Raw genomic sequence first — 21,359 nt, forward strand, 5'->3', positions numbered from 1 at the left:
CCACAGCGCCACCCGTGTCCCTTTACCTTCTCCCAGGTTAGCTGCTGCCAATCAGTGCAAAGGTAGCTTTTTCTAATACTACACAACAAATCTGCAAAAAAGCTGAGAAGGGAGACTGGCCAGTTCCACTGGGCCATTTAATTGAAAAGCCTTCCCTAAAACCAACATTCAATCAGGGCTTTTAAAGAAAATTAACAGGGTGTATGTGACGAAAGGAATAAATTTTCTCAGCCCAGATGGCTCTGCTAAATCATTTATGCCGCCAAACCTGCCTCCTTTTTGCCAGCTTTGTTTGGCACCAGGCCTCATCAAAGAGGCTGTCAGCTGAATCAGGATGAACCCCCTTTTGATGGGACTTGGCTGCAAATGTCTTCCTCTTTAGGCTAATTTCCCCCCTCCCCACTGGTTCATCCCCTGAGGGGCTGTTTCTTAAGCTGTAGGAGCCAAAAGGAATCTGTTTTGGATGGCAGCTTCCTTCATCTTGGCAGGAAGGGATGCAAGAGGTAAAGTAGATGTGGTCCACGAAGAGGCTTTGGAGGAACTGAAAATGGGGATAGGTACTGTGAGCAAGCCTGAAATCCTCCCTCTAATTCCAAAGTGGATGAAGAGCAAAAACAAACAAAGCAAGCACACTCAGGGCCCTCCACCAGCATTTCTTCCTGCTGTGCCTGACTCATGCTGGGGAGAGCAATTCAACCCTCTGCAATGCAACTGTGCAACCCACTAGCAATGGGCCCCAGGCAGGGGCCTCCACCTCTTTCTGTGCAGCCCCAAGCTCAGAGAGCAAGAGAGCAAGAGAGAAGGAGGGAAGGAAGGAAGGAAGGAAGGAAGGAAGGAAGGAAGGAAGGAAGGAAGGAAGGAAGGAAAGAAGGCAGGCTATATGGATATGGCTGAATGGACAGATGGGCCATGCACAGGGGTGGGTTTGGTCTTTTAGATTTCAGTGGTGCCCTGTGTGAGGCCAAAATCCAGCTCCCTCCACTTCTGCCCTTGCATTCTGTGTGATGCTCTGCCGTGTCCTCCTTTGCTCAGCGCCCAGTGTGGAGGAACTGGTTGTGCTGCCCTAAATCCACCTCTGGATACTTTTGGCTGGCCACTGTGGGAACACGATGCTGGCCTGGATTGGCCATTGGCCTGATCCAGCAGCCTCCCCATCTCTCCTTATGTCCTTCCCCAAGGCAGAAAACTTTCAAGCGACACTTGGCTACTACCTGCGGGTGTCCTTGGTTGGTGACTTGCGGGACCTCAAAAGCCTCCATTGGAGGATCTGGGAAGGTGATGTCCTTCTCTGGGACCGGGTGACCATAAAGCGGCCGGGCCTTCATCTCTTTCCTTGAGAGGGAGGAAGGGAGGGGGAGACTGGAATTATCGGGGTTGTTTGCAGCTACACCTTCAGAAATGTATTGCCAGATGTCCAAGAATGACAACACAACTCTAGGCCCAAGGGTGGGAAAGTCTGTCCATTGCAAATTCTCTTGCTCCTTCCACCTTCAATTCACTGTGCTTTGCTTTTTAAAAATCCACCAGCATTTTAGTGCTAATTTCTCCTAACACACAACTTTTTGGATGCACATCTAATATGCACATCTTGGCAGAGCAATTTCCCCCAATACAACGAATTTTTGTGTGCTATAGTCACGATACGTGCATTCATATGAACACGTTATCTCAGTATATGCATTTTTGCCAACACTACTAGGCTGGAGAACTGCACTGCGATATTTGGGAGAGCGTGACTTCTGACGAATGGCTGCATTTTGGTTTGTTTTTCATTTCTGGACAACTGCAGTTCAGAAAGTTCAAGTTAACTAGTTCAGTATTGCCTACATTGACCGAGAGTGGCTCTCTTTCGCTCACCAGGGGATGTTTGGTAGGATCTGCACTAAGGCAGAATCTATGTCCTCTTGTGCAAAGATGCTTAGGATTATGTATAGGACTGCCCTGTCCCATCCCGTCCCACTTCATGTGCCTTTAGCGGGAATTCCTGCATTGCAGGGAATTGGGCTAAATCAGGGGTCGGCAAATTTTTTCAGCAGGGGGCCGGTCCACTGTCCCTCAGACCTTGTGGGGAGCCAGACTATATTTTTTGGGGGGGAATGAATGAGGGACGATGTGCAGCACACGAAAGGGCTCTGGAGAGGGGCTGCTTAAAATGGCGGCTGCTCGAGCACTGCTGCTGCTGGCACCGAGAAAGCCCAGCCTCCTTCCTCCTCTAGGCAGGGCGGGGAGAAGCCAGGAGGAGGGAGGGAGGAGGCGCCGCTGTGGTGTGTGAGGGAGAGGGGGGAATGGTGCAGCCCGAACGATCAGAATCAGATCCACGTGGCGATTCCTGGACTGTCCTTGGGCTGGATCCAGAAGGCAATTGGGCCAGATTCAGCCTTAGTTTGCCGACCCATGGGCTAGATGACCCTTTTGGGTACCTTCCAACTTTACAGTTCTTTGATTCTATTCTTAGCAGCCTGTTGTGATTTCTCCCCACTTACATGTAAGCTTTGACGTTGCTCACTATCCGGCCAATAGCTAAGACAGTGCCGTCAGGTTGTTCCAGAGGCTCATTGATCCCCTTGAGGAATACCTGAAATCAGAGAGAAAGATGATTACTAAAGACCTGGTTCTGCTCTTAACACAGGTCCACAGTCATCAACCCTTCCCCTCACTTCTGCCCTAAATGTTACCTCTTAGCATCTTTGACTTCTCATAACTTCTTATTTCTTCCATTTCTTATGTATTCCCTTCCTACATCTCATCTCATCTGTAAGCTCCTTATGCAGCCACTGGTTTCTTTAGATGCCTCCCACTTTTCTTTCTTGTTAGAATTGTCTGCTTTGTGCCTTCAATATTTCACCTTTAAGAAACCCCCATCCATCTTCTACTCCCTTCTCTTTGAGTATTTCTAGCTATGGGATCTCACCCAGCAGTTCCTTAAGCTTTTTGAAACCAGCCTTTTTCAAGTCTAGAGTGCATGTCCAACCACACTCAGCTTTCCCTTGCCTCTGGGTCATGAAACCCAAGAGGACCTCTCAAGGTTTACAGTACTTCCACTTCATTAATCATTAATCAGTTCTTCCCTGTAGGTGAGGACCAGGTCCAAGACAGACAATCCCCTTGTGGCTTCTTCCATCTTCTGGAAAAATGAAATCGTCAGTGAGGCAAGGGAGAAATTTGTTGGACCTTATATTCTTGGCAGAGTTTAATAGATATCAGGGCAGTTGAAGTTTCCTTTAACTACTATATCTCTCCTTTTTGAATGTTTGGCAATCTGCTCCAGGAAAGCATCATCCAAGTCTTCAGTCTAGCTTGGCGGTCCATAGCTGACACCACTGTAAGGTCCCTGTTGCTTCCCTCTCCTACAATTTTTACCCGTATGCCCTCAGTCTGTTTTCCATGGTGTTCCATGCTCCAGGTCATGAATTTCATCACAAGTGAACATATTCTTTATGCTACTCCCTGCCTGCTTGGTCTGTTCCTTTTGAACAGGTTATACCCCTCAATTTCTACATTCCGATCATTAGTCTCATCCCACCAGGTTTCAGTAGTGCCTATTAGGGTCATATTTGCCACTTTGCATCAAGAGTTCAAATTCATCTTGCTTGTTTCCCATACTCTGAGTATTAGTATAGAGACAACTGAAACCACGAGTCATTCCCTTTCTTCTTGCAGTTTCAAGAACTTTATCAGGTTTCTGGGGCACCACCTCAGTTTCCTATGCATCAATGAAGCTACTATCACCAGTACCAGTATTATTCCCTGTCATCTGTAATATTGTCTTCCTCCCCGTTAAGCTCTCCTGATCAAGTGGCATCCTCCAGATATTGTTGGGGCTTCAGCTTCCATCAGCCCCAGCCAACATGGCCAACTGCAACTAACGGAGGAGCAGAATCGGGGGGGGGGGGGGGATTTGTGCTGTGAGCCCCTCCATGTTATGCTCAGGTTGTATATATTTGCAAAAAAACCCAATCTATCCTAAAGATACCACAGTCTCCACCGACCTTCCTTCTAAGGAGACAAAACCCAGAGTGAGTGCTGGAACCCCTGGAAATTCTCACTGCTCAGAGACTGGGGTGCTATGTAACAATATTAAGGGGTTTTTTTTAATATAAAAAGGTACCTTAAAAGGGGGGAGGAACCACAATCATTCCTGATGGAGGAGAGTTTCCTCCTATTCCTTCACTTTCTCATTTCCACCAATACAACAAAATTAATGGAGACAGGATCTCCAGCAAGCAGGGATAGAAACTGGGAGAGGAAAGGAGGTAGGAAGGGAAAGGATCCATCCATTCCAGACCCTTGATCATCTCAGTCACTGTCCTCTGCACATATTCCAGCAAGTCAACACCTTTCTTAATTAATTCATTTCCATTCATTTAAAGTCACCACATGCTGTGTGAAAATTCCCCACCTTTGTATGTTCTGAAATTGTCGCCAATCCATTTGGTCAGCAGAAACAGGATTGCAGCCGCAGGCACTTGCGGGGCATATGACCCCAAAGGTCTTGGCACTGGCCTGGTGCCACTCACCTCCTCAGAGGTCCCAAAGCTCGCCAATGCCACCTCGCCCACCATTTTGGATTTGCCGGCCTGAGTCTTACCTCCAAGCCTGTGTAATTCATTCCAGGGTAGCGGGGGATGAGACTGCCTTTACGGATTATGGTGATATGCAGCTTGGTCCCCGCTGTGTCCTTCTTCCTAGGCTTTTTGGGAAAGAACGAAATGCTTAAGGTGAAATGGGAATGGAAAGAGAGCGAGCAAATGAGGCAACAAACCAAGAGTTTCTCAACAGTCCAGATTACTCTGTGTTGGCCCTGAGCAGCCATAACAGCAGGCACTGATAATTAAAGCCCATTGTCCTCGGAGTGCCCTGTCTAGAAAGATCAATGTCGTCAATCTTTCCCCTTTGGCATTTAAACATTTCGCAGCCCAGGAAGACCTGCCACCAACCTCTGTGGGAAAAGTAAATAATGTTTTGATCAGCAGAGAAAAGAGGCGAGGGCTGAGTACACGTTATACATTTAAAACACACTGTTTCCCCCAAAGGGTCCTGGGAACTGTAGTCTGCCTCTCACAGAGCTATGATTCCCAGTGCCACTACAGTTCCTAGCACAAACACCGAGGGGCTGCCCTTTCTTCCCATTGACCCAAACACATAAGCAGACTTGCCACAAAATGGTGACCCCCTACAGATTCTTAAATGTGAGTAAAGCAGCCATGCTTGGGCCGCCAGCAGCTTTGGATGACCGTTTGGGATCATGAATAAATCAGCCGGAGAAACACAAAGAACCGCATGGAAAGCTAATCTTGGGGCCACTGGAGTCTGCAAATGGACTTTGGAGCAATCACACCACAAGACAGCTAATCATTATTACCTCATCAATACAAGCACTCTCCTTAAAAATCACTGCTCAAATGAGGGGAAATGGCGTATGGAATAAAGGTCAGGTTTTTAATGCAGAGAGGGAGGAAATTAACAGGCGTTACATGCTGCGCTGCATGAAACCTTCACAAAAATACAGAATTCCTTCCCCCCTGCTCAGGATGCAGCGGTTCCTTCTGAGGCAGAGGAAGACAAGCACTTCTTACCCAGAGCTGATGAATTTTAGGTTTGTCCCCCTCCTCCTCCCTACAAGGACGGCAATTGAGTCAGGGGAGAGGAAGAAACTGATAGCCACTGCTATCCCCTGGACCAGATGTAAGTAGGCAGCAGGCAGGTGGGGGCTGGCTGAGGGCAGATGGGCAAGGAGGGCCCCCATCCTCCCCAATGGAGCAGTTCCAAAGGTCCCAGGTTCAGGGGTGCTGTGAGGGTAGGACTTTGGGGCCCATATGGATTTTCTTCTGGAAGCACATAAAGCGGAAAAGAGTCCCAAACTTGTACTATATTCTACTATGGTTCCAGAAGGGGCTTCACTGTGTTCCGTTCCAGTTGTCTCACCTAAAAAAGGATACTGCATAACAGAGTTGGGAGAGGTTCAGGACAGTTCAAAGAAAGGGCTTCTTCCCAGAGTACTAACACAGAACTCCCTCCCACAGGAGGCAGCAATGACCACCAACCTAGATGGCTTTAAAAGAGGAGTAGACAAGTTCTTGGAGGATAAAGCTATTGTTGGCTATGGCCAACATGGCTCTGCTCTGCCCTCCACAGAAGGAGGCAGCAACACTTCTGAGCGCCAGTTGCTGGAAGCCCCAGGAGGGAAGAGGGCTGCTCTTGTGACTGGGTCCTGCTTGCTAGATTCCCATAGTGGGCATGTGGCTGGACCTGTGAGAAGAGGATGCTGGACTCAATGGGCCCTTGGCCTGATCCAGCAGGCTGATATGATGTTCTTATGCTTAGTTAGGGCAAAGTCATGAAAACAGAATACGATACGATACGATAATCTTTATTATCATTGTCCCATACAGAACAACGAAATTGAAAAAATATGCATCAGACATTCAAAAACCAACAATACAATATACTCCCACAGAGACTACCTTATACTGCATTTAAAACCGAAATCGCATTTGGATAGAAACTGTTTCTCAGGTGGCTAGTCCTAGTCTTTATAACCCTGTACCTTCTTCCAGAAGGGGACGCGGGTGGCGCTGTGGGTTAAACCACAGAGCCTAGGGCTTGCTGATCAGAAGGTCGGCAGTTTGAATCCCAGCAACGGGGTGAGCTCCCGTTGCTCGGTCCCAGCTCCTGCCAACCTAGCAGTTCGAAAGCACGTCAAAGTGCAAGTTGATAAATAGGTACCACTCCAGTGGGAAGGTAAACGACATTTCTGTGCGCTGCTCTGGTTCGCCAGAAGCGGCTTAGTCATGCTGGCCACATGACCCAGAAGCTGTACGCCTGCTCCCTCAGCCAATAAAGCGAGATGAGCGCTGCAACCCCAGAGTCAGTTACGACCGGACCTAATGGTCAGGGGTCCCTTTATCTTTACCTTCTTCCAGAAGGCATAAGATGAAAGAGATCATTTCCAGAATGTGCACTATCCTGCGCTTTCTTATGACACCTGGAAGCATAGATTTGATCCAAGGTGGGAAGAGTGCACCCAATTATTCTTTCCGCAGTCTTTACAACCCTGGGCAGCATTGTTTTTCCCCTGACTGTAAACTGCCATGTGAATGCAGCCTGGCTCAGACCAGCTTGATCTGTGTTGACTGGAAATGGCTCTCCAGGGTTTCAGACAAGAGGTCTCCCTCCATCTTACCTGGAGATGTCAAAGCTCAAACCCAGGCAAAGCAGATGATGGCTCTTCCCCTCTCTTAAAGGGACCCCAGGGTTCTGGCTTACCACATTTACTCGAGCACATGCTTCTGACTTCTCAGGCTTTGAAAACCTGAAACATTTTCCCATCACGGATTATTGCCTTTGCATAAAGATTTCCTGGGCCTGACCCCAGTGAACTTCAACAAAACGCTTTTTTGAGAGTGAGGCTGCTGCAGAATGTAGTGTGTAAGCCTGGAATTAGGAGGTTGCCAACAAAGATCCGTATAGTAAAAGCTCTGGTTTTCCCAGTAGTGATGTATGGAAGTGAGAGCTGGACCATAAAGAAGGCTGATCGCCAAAGAATTGATGCTTTTGAATTATGGTGCTGGAGGAGACTCCTGAGAGTCCCATGGACTGCAAGAAGATCAGACCTATCCATTCTGAAGGAAATCAGCCCTGAGTGCTCACTGGAAGGACAGATCCTGAAGCCGAGGCTCCAATACTTTGGCCACCTCATGAGAAGAGAAGACTCCCTGGAAAAGACCCTGATGTTGGGAAAGATGGAGGGCACAAGGAGAAGGGGACGACAGAGGACGAGATGGTTGGACAGTGTTCTCAAAGCTACCAGCATGAGTTTGACCAAACTGCGGGAGGCAGTGGAAGACTGGAGTGCCTGGCGTGCTCTGGTCCACGAAGAGTCAGGCACAACTAAACAACAACAGGAGGTTGGATCCCAACATGCGGGGAAAGTAAAGATGCCTCCTCCAGAGGCGAAAAGAAGACTGTCTCAGAAGACAGATGGTGCATTTGAAATAGTCCTCTGTGTCAGAAAAATTCCCAACAAATGGGAACACAGCAAATCAAGGAAGAGGCTAGGTGAGAACTTCCTGCAGCAACATCTTCTCTTCTCCATGCAGTAGAATCAGGGCTCATCCACACGTCCCTTATCCACAGTGGTGTGTGGATCCACAAGCAAAAGTACCGTAGGTGGAACAACATACGCTAATATTCTCACACAGCCCTCCCTGTTCTCCATCTGGGCAAGCAAGAGGCACTATCAGAGCTCGAGGCCAGGCAAATATATTCAAGGAGGGTGCAAAGCAGAGCAAGTGAGAGGCTGGCAAATTGGAGAGAGCCCTGAGGGCCAGACAGACACGCCTAAAGGTAAAGGACCCCCGACAGTTAAGTCCAGTCGGGAACGGTTTTTCCAGGTCATGTGGCCAGCATGACTAAGCTGCTTCTGGCAAAACCAGAGCAGTGCACAGAAATGCCATTTATCTTCCCGCCGGAGCGGTACCTATTTATCTACTTGCACTTTTTGGCGTGCTTTCGAACTGCTAGGTTGGCAGGAGCTGGGACAGAGCAACGGGAGCTCACCCTGTCGCGGGGATTTGAACCACCGACCTTCCAATCGGCAAGCCCAAGGCTCAGTGGTTTAGGCCACAGCGCCACCCACATCCCAGTTTTCCCCTCCCTACAGTAAAGCACTTGTTTATCCATCTTTGAAGATGGATAACAACCAGGGCACATACAGGCCAGGCCTTTAGACTGCTTGCATAGATCATCCAAGCCTGGGGTGGGGACCTTCTCCAGCCTAAGAGCCACATTCCTGCCTGGGCAACTGTCTGAGGGCCACAGGCCAGTCATGGATGAGGCCACAGGCAGAAGTGGGCACTGCAACTCATGCCACATTTAACTTGGACTGGCAGGCAACTGTGTGCACACACTCCCACTCCCCTCTCTAACCTCCATCCAAAAAAGAAGAGGCATTAGCAGACATATTCTAAAAAACGGTCAAGGAGGGGTGTGTGCAAAGCACAGTAATTGAGCTTTGGCCTGGGGGGAGCTCCAAGGGTCAGACAGAGGGGCCTAAAGGGTCCCATTTGGCCCCCAGGACCTGAGGCTCTGCACCCCAGTCTGCCTCCCCCAACCATCAAAGCATGTGGGCAGCTTCCCAGAAGAGGAGGCAGCTCTCCGAACAGAGCTGGGGAACCTGCAGCCTTCCAGATGTGGCTTAACTCCAAGTCCCATCGCCTCCAGTCGGCTTGGTTAATGGCCAGAGAGAATGGAAGCCAGCAACCAAACATGTGAACAACCATCTATGTCTTCCACAATGGTCCAGGCCTATGGTGACGGCACAACTTGCCCTTTCTGAACCTTAAGTTAGGCGTGGGCTGAGAAGCCAATGGTACATATGCCCAAGGTTGTACAGCCAGGCAGATAATGGGAGCAGATTGTGGGATGTGGCTTACCAGCACTAGGGCACAGTGGTAGTAGTGAAAGGGTTGCAGGTACTTCACAGGGATGCTGTATTTGGCCAAGATCTCTTTGGTGTCTTTGTCGGCCACAATCAGGGAAATGCCTGGAAAAGAAAGAAAAGGAGGCAGATTCATTAGCACATGTAATTAAAATCCCTCAGGGCCAATGTGCACCAAGCAGAAGGGGATTTTCAATTATTTTTATCAGAACAGTGAAGCAGAACATTGCATTGCTTTGCTGTTGCATCTCACCTTTTCCCCAAAGAGCACATGGTTCTCTCTTTCCTCATTTAATCCCCACAGTAACCCTGTGAGGGAGGCTAGGCTGGGAGAGGCAGTGACTGGCTCCCAAGGTCAGCCATAAGCTTCATGACTGAGTGGGGATTTGAACCCTGGATTCCCAGGTCCTAACCAGACACTAACCATCACACTGCACTGACTCTTTATAGGTTGACTTTAGGAAAGGTAGAAGGACAATTTATGCCACATCCTCACCATGCATTTAAAACTAATGAACCCCTTGCCCCAAGACTTTATTAAAATTATCTGTGGGATGCAGCTCAGCGGTGGAGCCCTTCCTTTGCATAGAAAGGGGTCCCTGATTCCATCTCTGGAATCACCAAGGTAGGCTGTGAAGAGCCTCTCTCTGAAACCATGAAGCACTGCTGTCTGTCAGAGAGGAAAATGCTACCAGACAGACCCCTGGCCTGCCATGGCACCCGCCAACTTCCTATGCTCCTATACCACCAGCATCCAAATTGAAAGGGCCCACATGGGATCTTCAACTTGATTAACTAATCTAATGTACATTCATAGCTTTTATCAAGGCTGATGAATTTCTCAAGCAGATGAGGCAAAAATCAATGTTACCAATTAAGGGCGGTAGCTCACTTGAGCATTGCTCCTAATCAGATTTGGTATAGGAATCTCCTAATCACCATCACCATTCATCTAGTGTGAAGAACAGAGAAGGTTTTATTATTCATTTCCATTGTTTTACAGTTCACAAAACCTGACCCTGCGAGGTTGAACGAGGCTATTCCACAAACTTCCTTGCAAAGAATGGGGGCAGATCTGTATCTTCAGCATCCAGAAATATGCTATGAAAAACAGCCTGGAAAGTTTCCCCAGGGAGGGGCAGTCACAGTCTTGTAGCCTAAACTACCTTACAGGGTTGTTCTGAGGATACAATGGAGAGAGAGATGTGTATGCCACCTTGAGTTCCTTGGAGAAAAGATAGGATATAAATATTGTTACAAAAGTTGGGCACCATCCCCACTCACTGTTGAGCAGTAGCAAGATCCCAGGGTGCGGTGCTGGGATGACAGGCACTCATATGGGGTCTGTGTTGCTCTGGAGAATTGAGATACGGTGAAGACTGCCATAGTTTTAAGGAATATGGTTTAGTCATCTATTTATACCTTCTGTCTGCATGGAGGGAGTTCGGATCTTACAGTAGGGTCATTTCAAGAGGGACTCGTTCCCCACAGCAGTGCAGCCCTGTAGTCCAAGGCCTCTCTCCCAGCCTCCCTTCAGCCAGCCTGCCCAAGATGGAGCCCAGTCTTTCTTCTCCCCTTTCTTCCTCCCAGCACACCTTGCTCTAAAGACACTCTCTTCCTGTCACTTCTAACCCACACCCCATCACCATGGCAACCTCTTTCTGTCCAGGCCCAAGATTCCTCTTAGATGGGCCACCAACACCTTTTGTCTGGTCAGTGCCTCTATCCCAGGTGAGGCCCTGGCTTGGAAAGGAAGCTGAGTCTGTATTTTTCCACTGGCCTCCAATCTGTCATGGGCCAGGAGTCAGCTTCACCTGCTGAGCCGCAGCCTGAAGGAGCAGAAGGTTAAGTGACTCTACCTGCTGCTGATCAGCCTTCTTGCTCCTGATAAGAACCAGCTGGCTCCAGCTTTCTTAAGCAGGGTCTCCAGCCTCAGTCAGTTGCTGGAAACAACATTCTTTGTTCCTGACCAGACCTCGCAGCTTCTCGCTTCTTGTGACCTTGGACCCTCAGCTTTCTTGACCTCCAGATCGTCTGACTATGTGAACTGAGATAGTCCTGACCTTAGGACTGGAGTGGACCTTGTATACAGCCTCTGCCTCCAGGCAAGTACCCCCCTGAGACTCAACTGGTTGGCTGGCTTCTCCCTCCATTGAGCTCTGCCATGGCTGGCAGCAAAGGACTATGACATTATCTTCCTTTCAGTACTCCAAATAATCAAAATCCTACCTTTTATTACTTTCTAGGGTTTTTTGGGGGGGTCTCCCTAATCTAAAATGAATGAATGGTTGAATGTTGAACTTAGTGATCCCTGAGGCTTCTTGCACCCAGGATGCTGCTATGACAGCTTTCTCTTAGGCATCCAAGCAGTGCAAAGGAGAAATGGGGTAGGGGAGAGAGAACTGGCTGATGCCCCCACTCCTATTCCTGTTTCTCCACCAGATGAAATTGGGAGAAGGGGGAGGTGGGAAGTTCTTCACCTGAAGGAGCGTCTCCACCTCCATCGTTCTGCCCGGACACTGAGGTCCAGCGCCAAGGGCCTTCTGGCAGTTCCCTCGCTGCGAGAAGCAAGGTTACAGGGAACCAGGCAGAGGGCCTTCTCAGTAGTGGCACCCGCCCTGTGGATGCCCTCCCATCAGATGTCAAAGAGAAAAATAACTACCAAACTTTTAGAAGACATCTGAAGGCAGCCCTGTTTAGGGAAGCTTTTAATGTTTAATAGGTTATTGTATTTTCGTGTTCTGTTGGAAGCCGCCCAGAGTGGCTGGGGAAACCCAGCCAGATGGGCGGGGTATAAATCATAAATCATCATCATAATAATTAATAATAATTAATAATAAGTCTAGGTGCTCAAAGTGATGAAGGCCTAATGTGTGAGGGTGGGCAATGGGAGGCAGTTCACTTAACTCTTTTCATAAGCACTCAGCAAGGCTTGCTGCAAAATATGGCAAAAAGAGTGTGTGAATTGAGGTGAGTCATATGTTTACACAACCCTGCTCTGATTTGCGACCCCCGCCTCACACAAAATGTTGGCATGAAGTTCCCACATTTCTAAATTGAAATAAACAAGCATCGAGCAAAAGGCTTGTGTGATTAAAAATACCCCTCTTCCATTGGCATGTTATTCTTTGCATTGCTTGTGAAAATGTCCTAAAATCCTCAGGGGCACCCAGTTGTCACTGCTGCTGTCCTTGGTGCTGAACTGTAGTCTATTGCTATTGGGAGGTGCTGTAAATGTTGGTGCCTTGCTGCTTAAGATACACATGGCTCATCAGTACAGCAAAGTGTGGCCGTACTGCAATTAGATCGACTGACCCCACCATGAAACCTTATCTGTTTTCTCCTCCATCTACCCCACAATTCACACTTTTTGTTGTTCGGGGAAGGAGGGGAACCTTGATAATGTGCTAATCTTGCCCTGCTAAAGCAGAACATGAAATCCACAAACAGAGAAGGAACCTTCTAAATAAAGGGCACATAGAATAGAAATAATCAGTGCTGACCACCAAAAATAGAACAACAGGAGAATAAGCAGGCTGTAGGGACGCGGGTGGCGCTGTGGGTTAAACTACAGAGCCTAGGACTTGCCGAACAGAAGGTCGGCGGTTCGAATCCCCACAATGGGGTGAGCTCCCATTCCTCGGTCCCTGCTCCTGCCAACCTAGCAGTTCAAAAGCACGTCAAAATGCAAGTACAGTGGTACCTCGGGTTAAGTACTTAATTCGTTCTGGAGGTCTGTACTTAACCTGAAACTGTACTTAACCTGGAGACCACTTTACCTAATGGAGCCTCCTGCTGCTGCCACGCCGCCGGAGCACGATTTCTGTTCTCATCCTGAAGCAAAGTTCTTAACCCGAAGCACAATTTCTGGGTTAGCGGAGTCTGTAACCTGAAGCGTATGTAACCCGAGGTACCCCAGAGTTGGCCACGACTGGACCTAATGGTCAGGGGTCCCTTTACCTTACTATTTTTCTTGAAGGGACCGTTTGACTTATTTGTTAAGTAACTTCATTGTGTAGGAAATGGCCAGTAGTCCTCAGATGACCCAAACCCCCATAAAATAAGAGCATAAGAACCCAAGAAGAGCCTGCTGGATCAGGCCAGTGGACCCCCTAGTCCAGCATCCTGTTCTCACAGTGGCTGAGCAGTTGCCTATAGAGAAGCCAGCAAGCAGGACCCAGTCACAAGACTCCTCTCCCCTTCCAGCTGTTTCCAGCATCTGGCATTCAGAAGCGTTGCTGCCTCCAACTGTGGAGACAGAACAGAGCCAGCCTGGCTAGGAGCCATCAACACACCTCTCCCCAGGAATGTGTCTAATCCTCTTTTAAAGCCATCCACAGGTGGCCAACCCTGCCTCCTCTGGGAGCCAGTTCCATGGTTTAAGAAAAGTAAACTCTTTAATGTGTCCTGAATTTTCCAACATTCAGCCTCCTTGGCTATCCATGAGTTCTAGAGTTAGCAGAGAGGGACAACTTTTCTCTATCCACTTTCTCCATACTCTGGATTTTTTAAAAAATAATTTTATAAACCTCTATCCTGTTGCCTCTTATTCGCCTTTTCTCTGAACTAAAAAGCCCCAAACTCTGCAACCTTCTTTTTTCATAGGGGAGTCACTCCACCCCCTCGGTTGCCCTGTTCTGAAACTTCTCCAATTCTGCAGTATCCTTTTTAGGTGAGGCAACCAAAACTGTACACAGTAATCCAAAATCACAGGTTATCCCAATTTTTCTGGGGGGGGGAGGGGCAAGAACAGGAAGTGAAATTTGGGGAGATCCTGATTTATTTATTTTTTAGGGAGGAAGAGGAGCTTGCTGCGTTGGGGCAGCAACTTGCTGTTTGTTTTAAATGACAATTTAGAAGTCACCGGCTCTGCTGTTGGTCTGAAGTCAGGATAAAGCTGTTGCTCTGGTGCCTCCCTCAATATGGTCTCCATGAGGCAAACATGTCTCATCCCCATCCCTCTTCATTATTTCTTGTACCTCAAGTCACTCTGCTCACAGGAGGCTGGACAAAGGAAGACTCCAGTTGCACAGCCTTCTTCAATAACAACAGCTTGCTTTCAGTGTGACCCCATCAGGAAGGGGAAGGTGCCGGGGAATCACCAAAGCAACAGCACCTGAATAGACCTCTGATCAGCTGCTGATGAGCTGCCGCTAATGATCTACCAACAAACCTGCCCACCACACTCTCCCCCCTCTCTTTCACATTCCCTCCCTCCTCTGTTCTTCTCATCTTGATGCACAACAGACTCAAGCTGCTCCCTGACTTCAGTCACACTCCAGAAAATTGCGGGGATGTTGGCTGCCCACTATGGTTATTACACGTGTGTCAAAGGGCACGGGGCGGGGGATTATTGTGACTCTGCTGGGCCCCTCATCCACTCTTTCCCTTGGCCCAGGGACAGAGCCTCTCTGTACGGCAGAATAATTCCACTTCTGCTTTGCCAAGGTCGCCTTTGCAAAACAATACAATGAATCCCACACAGCCTGCATTGCTGTAAAGGCCCAATCAAGCGAACGAGGCAGCCACCTCAGCTTACTGATTTCAGGCATCATAAAAGGCCACCCAATGGCTTTTAAATTCATCATAATTGCTGCTGCTTTTCCAGCTAGAGAGGGGGTGGGAGGTGCTTGTGGAATTTTCTGCATCAGGCGGCAAAAGTCACTTGACCAGCCTTGGATGCTGTGTGTCAGGGGTCACTAGTGCGCTCCCCAGGACCTCCCAGGGCACCTGCTGCAAATAGTCTACATAAATATCCCTGCCAAAATCCACCATGCATAAGAGATGCTTGCTCTTCAAGCTCAGGTCTAGTTGGCAGAGGATCAGCCTCTCCTGTATTGAACACCCTGGTCCCACTTAAACACCTCTGGATGCCAAGATTGCACACCCACCATCCCATCCATTCTGGACGGAGAAGAGGTGCAAAATGCTTCTTTATATGAGCAAGAAGAGAGCAGGAGCACAGCACATAGGTGCCTTCCTCCCACTGACAGGGAAGCATGCTCACACTGTTTCACAGTCCTGTCCCCCTTTCCTGTGCTTTTAGATGCTGCAGGCATTCGGTGTAATGCTGTGCCCCTGTGGCAGACATGCTTTTGACTGGTGCCCAGGGGACTCTCTCAAGATTGCAAATGTGCCAACTGGCCCCAAAACATTGGTGGCTCCTGGGGTGGGTGGGTGGGCTCACCATTTGCAGCTCTGCCTCAGAGAGCAAAATGCTTTCAGGTTGCCCTGAAAGAGAAACAATCCTTTGGGGAGTTTGTTTTGAGATGGCTTGGTTTAGGGCAGGCATGGCCAAAATTGGCCCTCCAGATGTTTTGGGACTACAACTCCCATCATCCCTAGCTAACAGGACCAGTGGTCATGGATTCTGGGAATTGTACAGTGGTACCTCGGGCTACAGACGCTTCAGGTTACAGACACTTCAGGTTACAGACTCCGCTAACCCAGAAATAGTACCTTGGGTTAAGAAGTTTGCTTCAGGATGAGAACAGAAATCGTGCTCCGGCGGCGAGGCGGCAGCAAGAGGCCCCATTAGCTAAAGTGGTGCTTCAGGTTAAGAACAGACCTCCAGAACGAATTAAGTTCTTAACCTGAGGTACCACTGTAGTCCCAAAACATCTGGAGGGCCAAGTTTGGCCATGCCTGGTTTAGGGCTAAACTGAAATCTCTCTCTCTCTCTCTCTCTCTCTCTCTCTCTCTCTCTCTCTCTCTCTCACACACACACACACACACACACACACACCCCTTCACCAGGGGCTTGCTATTTTCAGAGAAGAGGGTGTGCCACTGCTAGGATTTCCGCATACACCTCAAGTAAGTCATCCCCTTTGTTACAAATACTGTACTCTCTCTTGTTAGGAAGAAATTTCTGAGGGTAAAAGCTGCTTGACAGTGCAACAGACTCCCTCAGAAGCAGGTGGGCTCTCCTTCCTTGGAGGTTTCTAAGTAGAAGCTGGATGACCATCTGTCAGGGATTCTTTAGCTGTGATTCCTGCATTGCAGGGAGTTGGACTAGATGATCCTTGGGGTCCCTTCCAACTCTACAATTCTATGATTCTGTGGTTCTAAGTATAAGCCTCTTGCTAAAACACTCACCAACAAGAGCAGAGTTCCAATAGTAGTGCTGTCCATATAAGTCCAGGTTACTCGCAAATCATCAGTCTAGGTCCAAAACATGATCCACCGGCAAAGTCCAGCAACAGTCCACAGCCAATAGTTCAGGCAAGTTGCACCATTTTGGTCCAGAACGCCCAACAAGGCTGACAGCACCATCTACAGTACTTCAATTAATGCACTCCTTCAGTTTGGTCATAGACTGACTGGTTACCTGGCTACATGATGGAGTCATCAAGTGCCCTTCATCACACAGTCAGTTCCAACTGACATTGTTTCGCCCTTTAAAAGCATCGTCTGAATCAGTCCTCAATCAATGGACTGAACTGACTTACTTACGCCAGTGGACAGATGGAGACTGAGGCTGCAAGACAAAAAGCATGCACACAGCCAGCTTCTCTCCCCCCCCCATATATACATATACATACACACACACACACACACACACACATATATATGTGTATATATATATATATATGTGTGTGTGTGTGTGTGTATATATATATATATATATTCCGGCTTGTGTAAATGAACGGCTCATCTGAATTTGATTTGCACCATTTAAGGGTCTGACCCTGAAAGAATACAGACTCTTGTCTCTCTCAATCGTTCCAGGCTAGGTTAAGTAGAGGAGTACATCAAGCGCTGCTTTATTTCACTTAAGCAACAGCTGTAATGGAATTACGAGGAGTGGGTTGTCTGGCTGCCACTGGCTTTGTTTCGCCAGAGTCTGGCATTAATCTAATTGCGGGCGCTAATGCCATTAGCATTGCTACAATTACCCACATAACATTGCTCAGCTTGGAATGATCAAGATAAAGTCACCGGGGCACACGGCCACTGCCTTGGAAAAATGTAAAAATTATCAACAATCATTTCCCCATCAGATAGATAATTGAGCTGGGAGATGACTGTCTCTGTCTTCCTCTCTCTGTGTGAGTCTGTATAAAGTAAAGGTAAAAGGACCCCTGACTATTAGGTCCAGTCATGGCTGACACTGGGGTTGCAGCGCTCATCTCGCTTTATTGGCCGAGGGAGCCGGTGTACAGCTTCCGGGTCATGTGGCCAGCATGACTAAGCCACTTCTGGCGAACCAGAGCAGCGCACGGAAATGCCATTTACCTTCCTGCTGGAGCAGTACCTATTTATCTACTTGCACTTTGATGTGCTTTTGAACTGCTAGGTAGGCAGGAGCAGGGACCGGGCAACAGGAGCTCACCCCGTCGCGGGGATTCGAACTGCCGACCTTCTGATCAGCAAGTCCTAGGCTCTGTGGTTTAACCCACAGCGCCACCCGCGTCCCTGTGAGTGTGTGTAGGTGTGTGCAATTCTGTGTCAGCTGAAGGATTCAATACCCAAAAGATCTCCGCTTTCCTTTTTGAAAAAGCAGGGTTCTAGCCCTATGGGACTCCAGTACCCATCATCCATAACCACTAGTCATGCTAGCTGGGGGCCAGCGGGAGTCTGGCAATATCTGGAAGGTCACAGACTCTCCATCCCCACATGCTCATTTTTGTCAAACAAGCTCAGCAGGCTTTTAAGGCGCCACCTTTTCACCTGTGCTTAGAGCCGGAGTGCCTCTAGCACAATGCTCATGCCGCCATCTTTCTCCAGTGTAAAACAACAACATTTGATGCCAGGGAAATCTCAGAAGCTGGTGTTAATAGGAAGTGGGGCCTGTAGAGACTGAAGGTGAGGCTTCTGTGTTCAGTGCAATTCTTACTCTAGTGTCTACAGAGAATTGATTTTGCATTCAACAACACACTTTGAATAGAAACTGCTTCCTTGTAAGAGTGAGTGCTTTTTGCACTTGTTAATTTGTTATGCTCTTGAGAAAGGAAGAAATGGGACACAGACACCATATTTTTTCTGGAGAGATCCCTTTCTGTCTCAACCTCTGCTTGGGTAATATTGACAATGTCATCATACTGAATGTCTTTTCTCAGAACTTTTGGGTACCCTTTTATTGTTCGCTGTTTTTATTTCAAAATTTGTAATAAGAGAGACTGCAAAAAAGTGGAACTTTTTCTTTCTTTCCAAAGTAACTCAGAATCATAGAACCCACCCACTGCAATGCAGGCACCACAGCTGATTTGTGCCTGGTGGTTGGGAAGTGCTGGGCAAGGGGCTTTGCAGACCCAGCCAATGTGTAGCGCCTGCAAAGCCCCTTTCAGCCCTGCCTTTGCCTGGCTTCATATACGTGGCTTGGCTGAAATGGCCTTGTGGACAACACTGGGGAGGCCTGAGGGGCTGAACAGCCTGTGGGCCAGAGGTCTGTTGCCTCTGCTCTGGTGTGTGCTGCCAGGAGCAGCAGGGTGTGTTTTGGCATGCAATAGCTTTTCTGTTAGCCATGCACAGCCCTGTGTGGTAGAATATGCATCAACATTCACATTGATAGAAGTAAAAAAAAAAGAGTGTTAAAAGCAATATAGGTAAAGGTAAAGGGACCCCTGACCATTAGGTCTAGTCGTGGACTACTCTGGGGTTGCAGTGCTCATCTCTCTTTATTGGCCAAGGGAGCCGGCGTTTGTCCGCAGACAGATTTTCCGGGTCATGTGGCCAGCATGGCTAAGCCGCTTCTGGCAAAACCAGAGCAGCGCATGGAAATGCCGTTTACATTCCCGCTGGAGCAGTACCTACTTGCACTTCGTGCTTTTGAACTGCTAGGTTGGCAGGAGCAGGGACCGAGCAACAGGAGCTCACCTCGTCGTGGGGATTCGAACCGCCAACCTTCTGATCGGCAAGTCCTAGGCTCTGTGGTTTAACCCACAGCGCCACCCGCGTCCCTTAAAAGCAATATAGCCTGGGCCTAAGCTACTACATTAGAGGGGCTCCCACCCCCAAGAGGAGAGCGCCTTGTGGCCCTTTCCTGCACTGCACACCTTCTTCTCCTGCCTTTTCCTTGTTCATTTCCACAGTCACTGTCTCCTCCCAGATCGGTCTGTGAGTTGGCTGGGCAGCCACGTGTGTCACGCCCTGGGCTGGCTGCTTGCTGTCTTCATCCGAGGTGGTTTTTCTAGGAGAAACAGGAGAGAAGGAGTCGTGACTTCAAAGCTGGGTTTGTTCACTTATTGCATTGACCACCTTTTTTCTCGAAGGAGCTTTATGTGGTGTGCATGGATCTCCCCTGCCTCATTTAATCCCCACACCAATCCTGTGAGGTAGGTCAGATTGAGAGAAGGTAGTGGATGACCCAAGGTCACCCACTGAGCGCTATTCAAAGCCTCATTTGCCAGGTCATAGTCCAAGACTCTACCCATTACACCACACTGGCCCCCAAAACTGGGTGGCTGATGCTGAGCAAATCATCACAGATCAAGGCGGACTTCGGCTTTCAGAGAAAGAATGCTGCGCAGTGGCCCCAAGACTGCATTAAAGGTGCCCCTGCCCGTACGGGCCAGTCTTGCCAGACTCTAGGGTTGTGCGCTCATCTCACTCTATAGGCCGGGAGCCAGCGCTGTACGCAGACACTTCCGGGTCATGTGGCCAGTGTGACAAGCTGCATCTGGCGAGCCAGCGCAGCACACGGAACGCTGTTTACCTTCCCGCTGGTAAGCGGTCCCTATTTATCTACTTGCACCTGAAGGTGCTTTCGAACTGCTAGGTTGGCAGGCGCTGGGACCGAGCAACGGGAGCGCACCCCGCCGCGGGGATTCGAACCTCCGACCTTTCGATCAGCAAGTCCTAGGTGCTGAGGCTTTAACCCACAGCGCCACCCGCGTCCCTAAGACTGCATTACAGATCAGTATATTCCCAGGTTCAGACCTTCACTCTGAGCTGTAGGCCTCCATCTGCAAAGTGCTCTGTCGTCAGGACTGTAAGCAGGGCTGCCTTTGGTTCACGCATTTCAAGCTGTAAGACTAGCATTGACTACAACTTTATATGCTTTCAAACACCTTCCACTAGTCATGGCACAAATCTAGGTACCGCACTGGATCTTATACAACCCACTGCAAAGCTGCAACATAATCCTGTTAAATCACAAATACCAGGCCACTAAATCTGGGAGGCCTTGGAACAGCAAACAGAGGCTCTTTTCTGACTCAGGACGCATAAGCCTTCTTAATGAAATCAGGACTGAAAGGGTGTTTGAAAGTCTGCTTTATTTGCTTCCTCCTGCCATGCAATCTCAGGAGGACCTGGCTTGATAATCCATTTTGTTGCTACGTGACCAAACTGGCCACCCTGGGAACTGGGACAGAGCAGGACAAGGTCTTCAAGGTCATATGCCAAGAGGGTCACCTCTCAACCATAGCTTCCTTCCAGCCATCCAGACAAATTCGCCCTCACCTTCGGAATGACACCAACATACCCTCCCACATTTCTCTGATGAAAATAGGGACGTCCCATTCCATAATGATAATTTTACTATTTATACCCCACACATCTTACTGGGGCGGCTTCCAAAAACATAATAAAACATTAAACATTTTTTAAAAAAACTTCCATATACAGGATTGCCTTCAGATGGCTCAGGGGTCAGATAACTCCATACCCTCCAACGTTTCTCCAATGAAAATAGAGACATCCTAAGGAAAAGTGGGACATTCTGGGATCAAATCAGGAACTGGGATGGCTTATCTAAATCAGAGACGCCGCTGAAAAATAGGGACACTGGGAGAGTCTGCACCAAACTGGGAGGGGTAGCTAATGTCACAGAAGACAGAATTGAGATTCAATATGATCTTAACAGACTAGAGAACTGGGCCCAAAGTAATGACATGAATTTCAATAGGGACAAATTTCAAGTTCTACACTTATGCAGGAAAAGCCAGTTACACCAGTGTAAGATGGGGAACACCTG

At 48.6% G+C, this 21,359-nt stretch overlaps 1 protein-coding gene across 5 annotated transcripts in view; it reads right to left on the reverse strand.

Annotated features, from left to right (window-relative positions):
- Positions 1-21,359, reverse strand: part of CCDC33 (coiled-coil domain containing 33) — a 157,133-nt gene that overhangs the window by 92,615 nt on the left and 43,159 nt on the right. For all 5 annotated transcript variants that reach the window (XM_053403599.1, XM_053403600.1, XM_053403601.1 and 2 more), the window contains 5 exons: positions 19,438-19,571; positions 9,435-9,544; positions 4,589-4,690; positions 2,484-2,575; positions 1,212-1,332 (listed from right to left, as the gene is read on the reverse strand). In XM_053403599.1, coding sequence (XP_053259574.1) covers positions 1,212-1,332; positions 2,484-2,575; positions 4,589-4,690; positions 9,435-9,544; positions 19,438-19,571 — 559 coding nt within the window. The remainder of the gene's footprint in view (positions 1-1,211; positions 1,333-2,483; positions 2,576-4,588; positions 4,691-9,434; positions 9,545-19,437; positions 19,572-21,359) is intronic.

This window comes from Podarcis raffonei, chromosome 9 (assembly GCF_027172205.1).
Source record: "Podarcis raffonei isolate rPodRaf1 chromosome 9, rPodRaf1.pri, whole genome shotgun sequence".
NCBI lineage: Eukaryota > Metazoa > Chordata > Lepidosauria > Squamata > Lacertidae > Podarcis > Podarcis raffonei.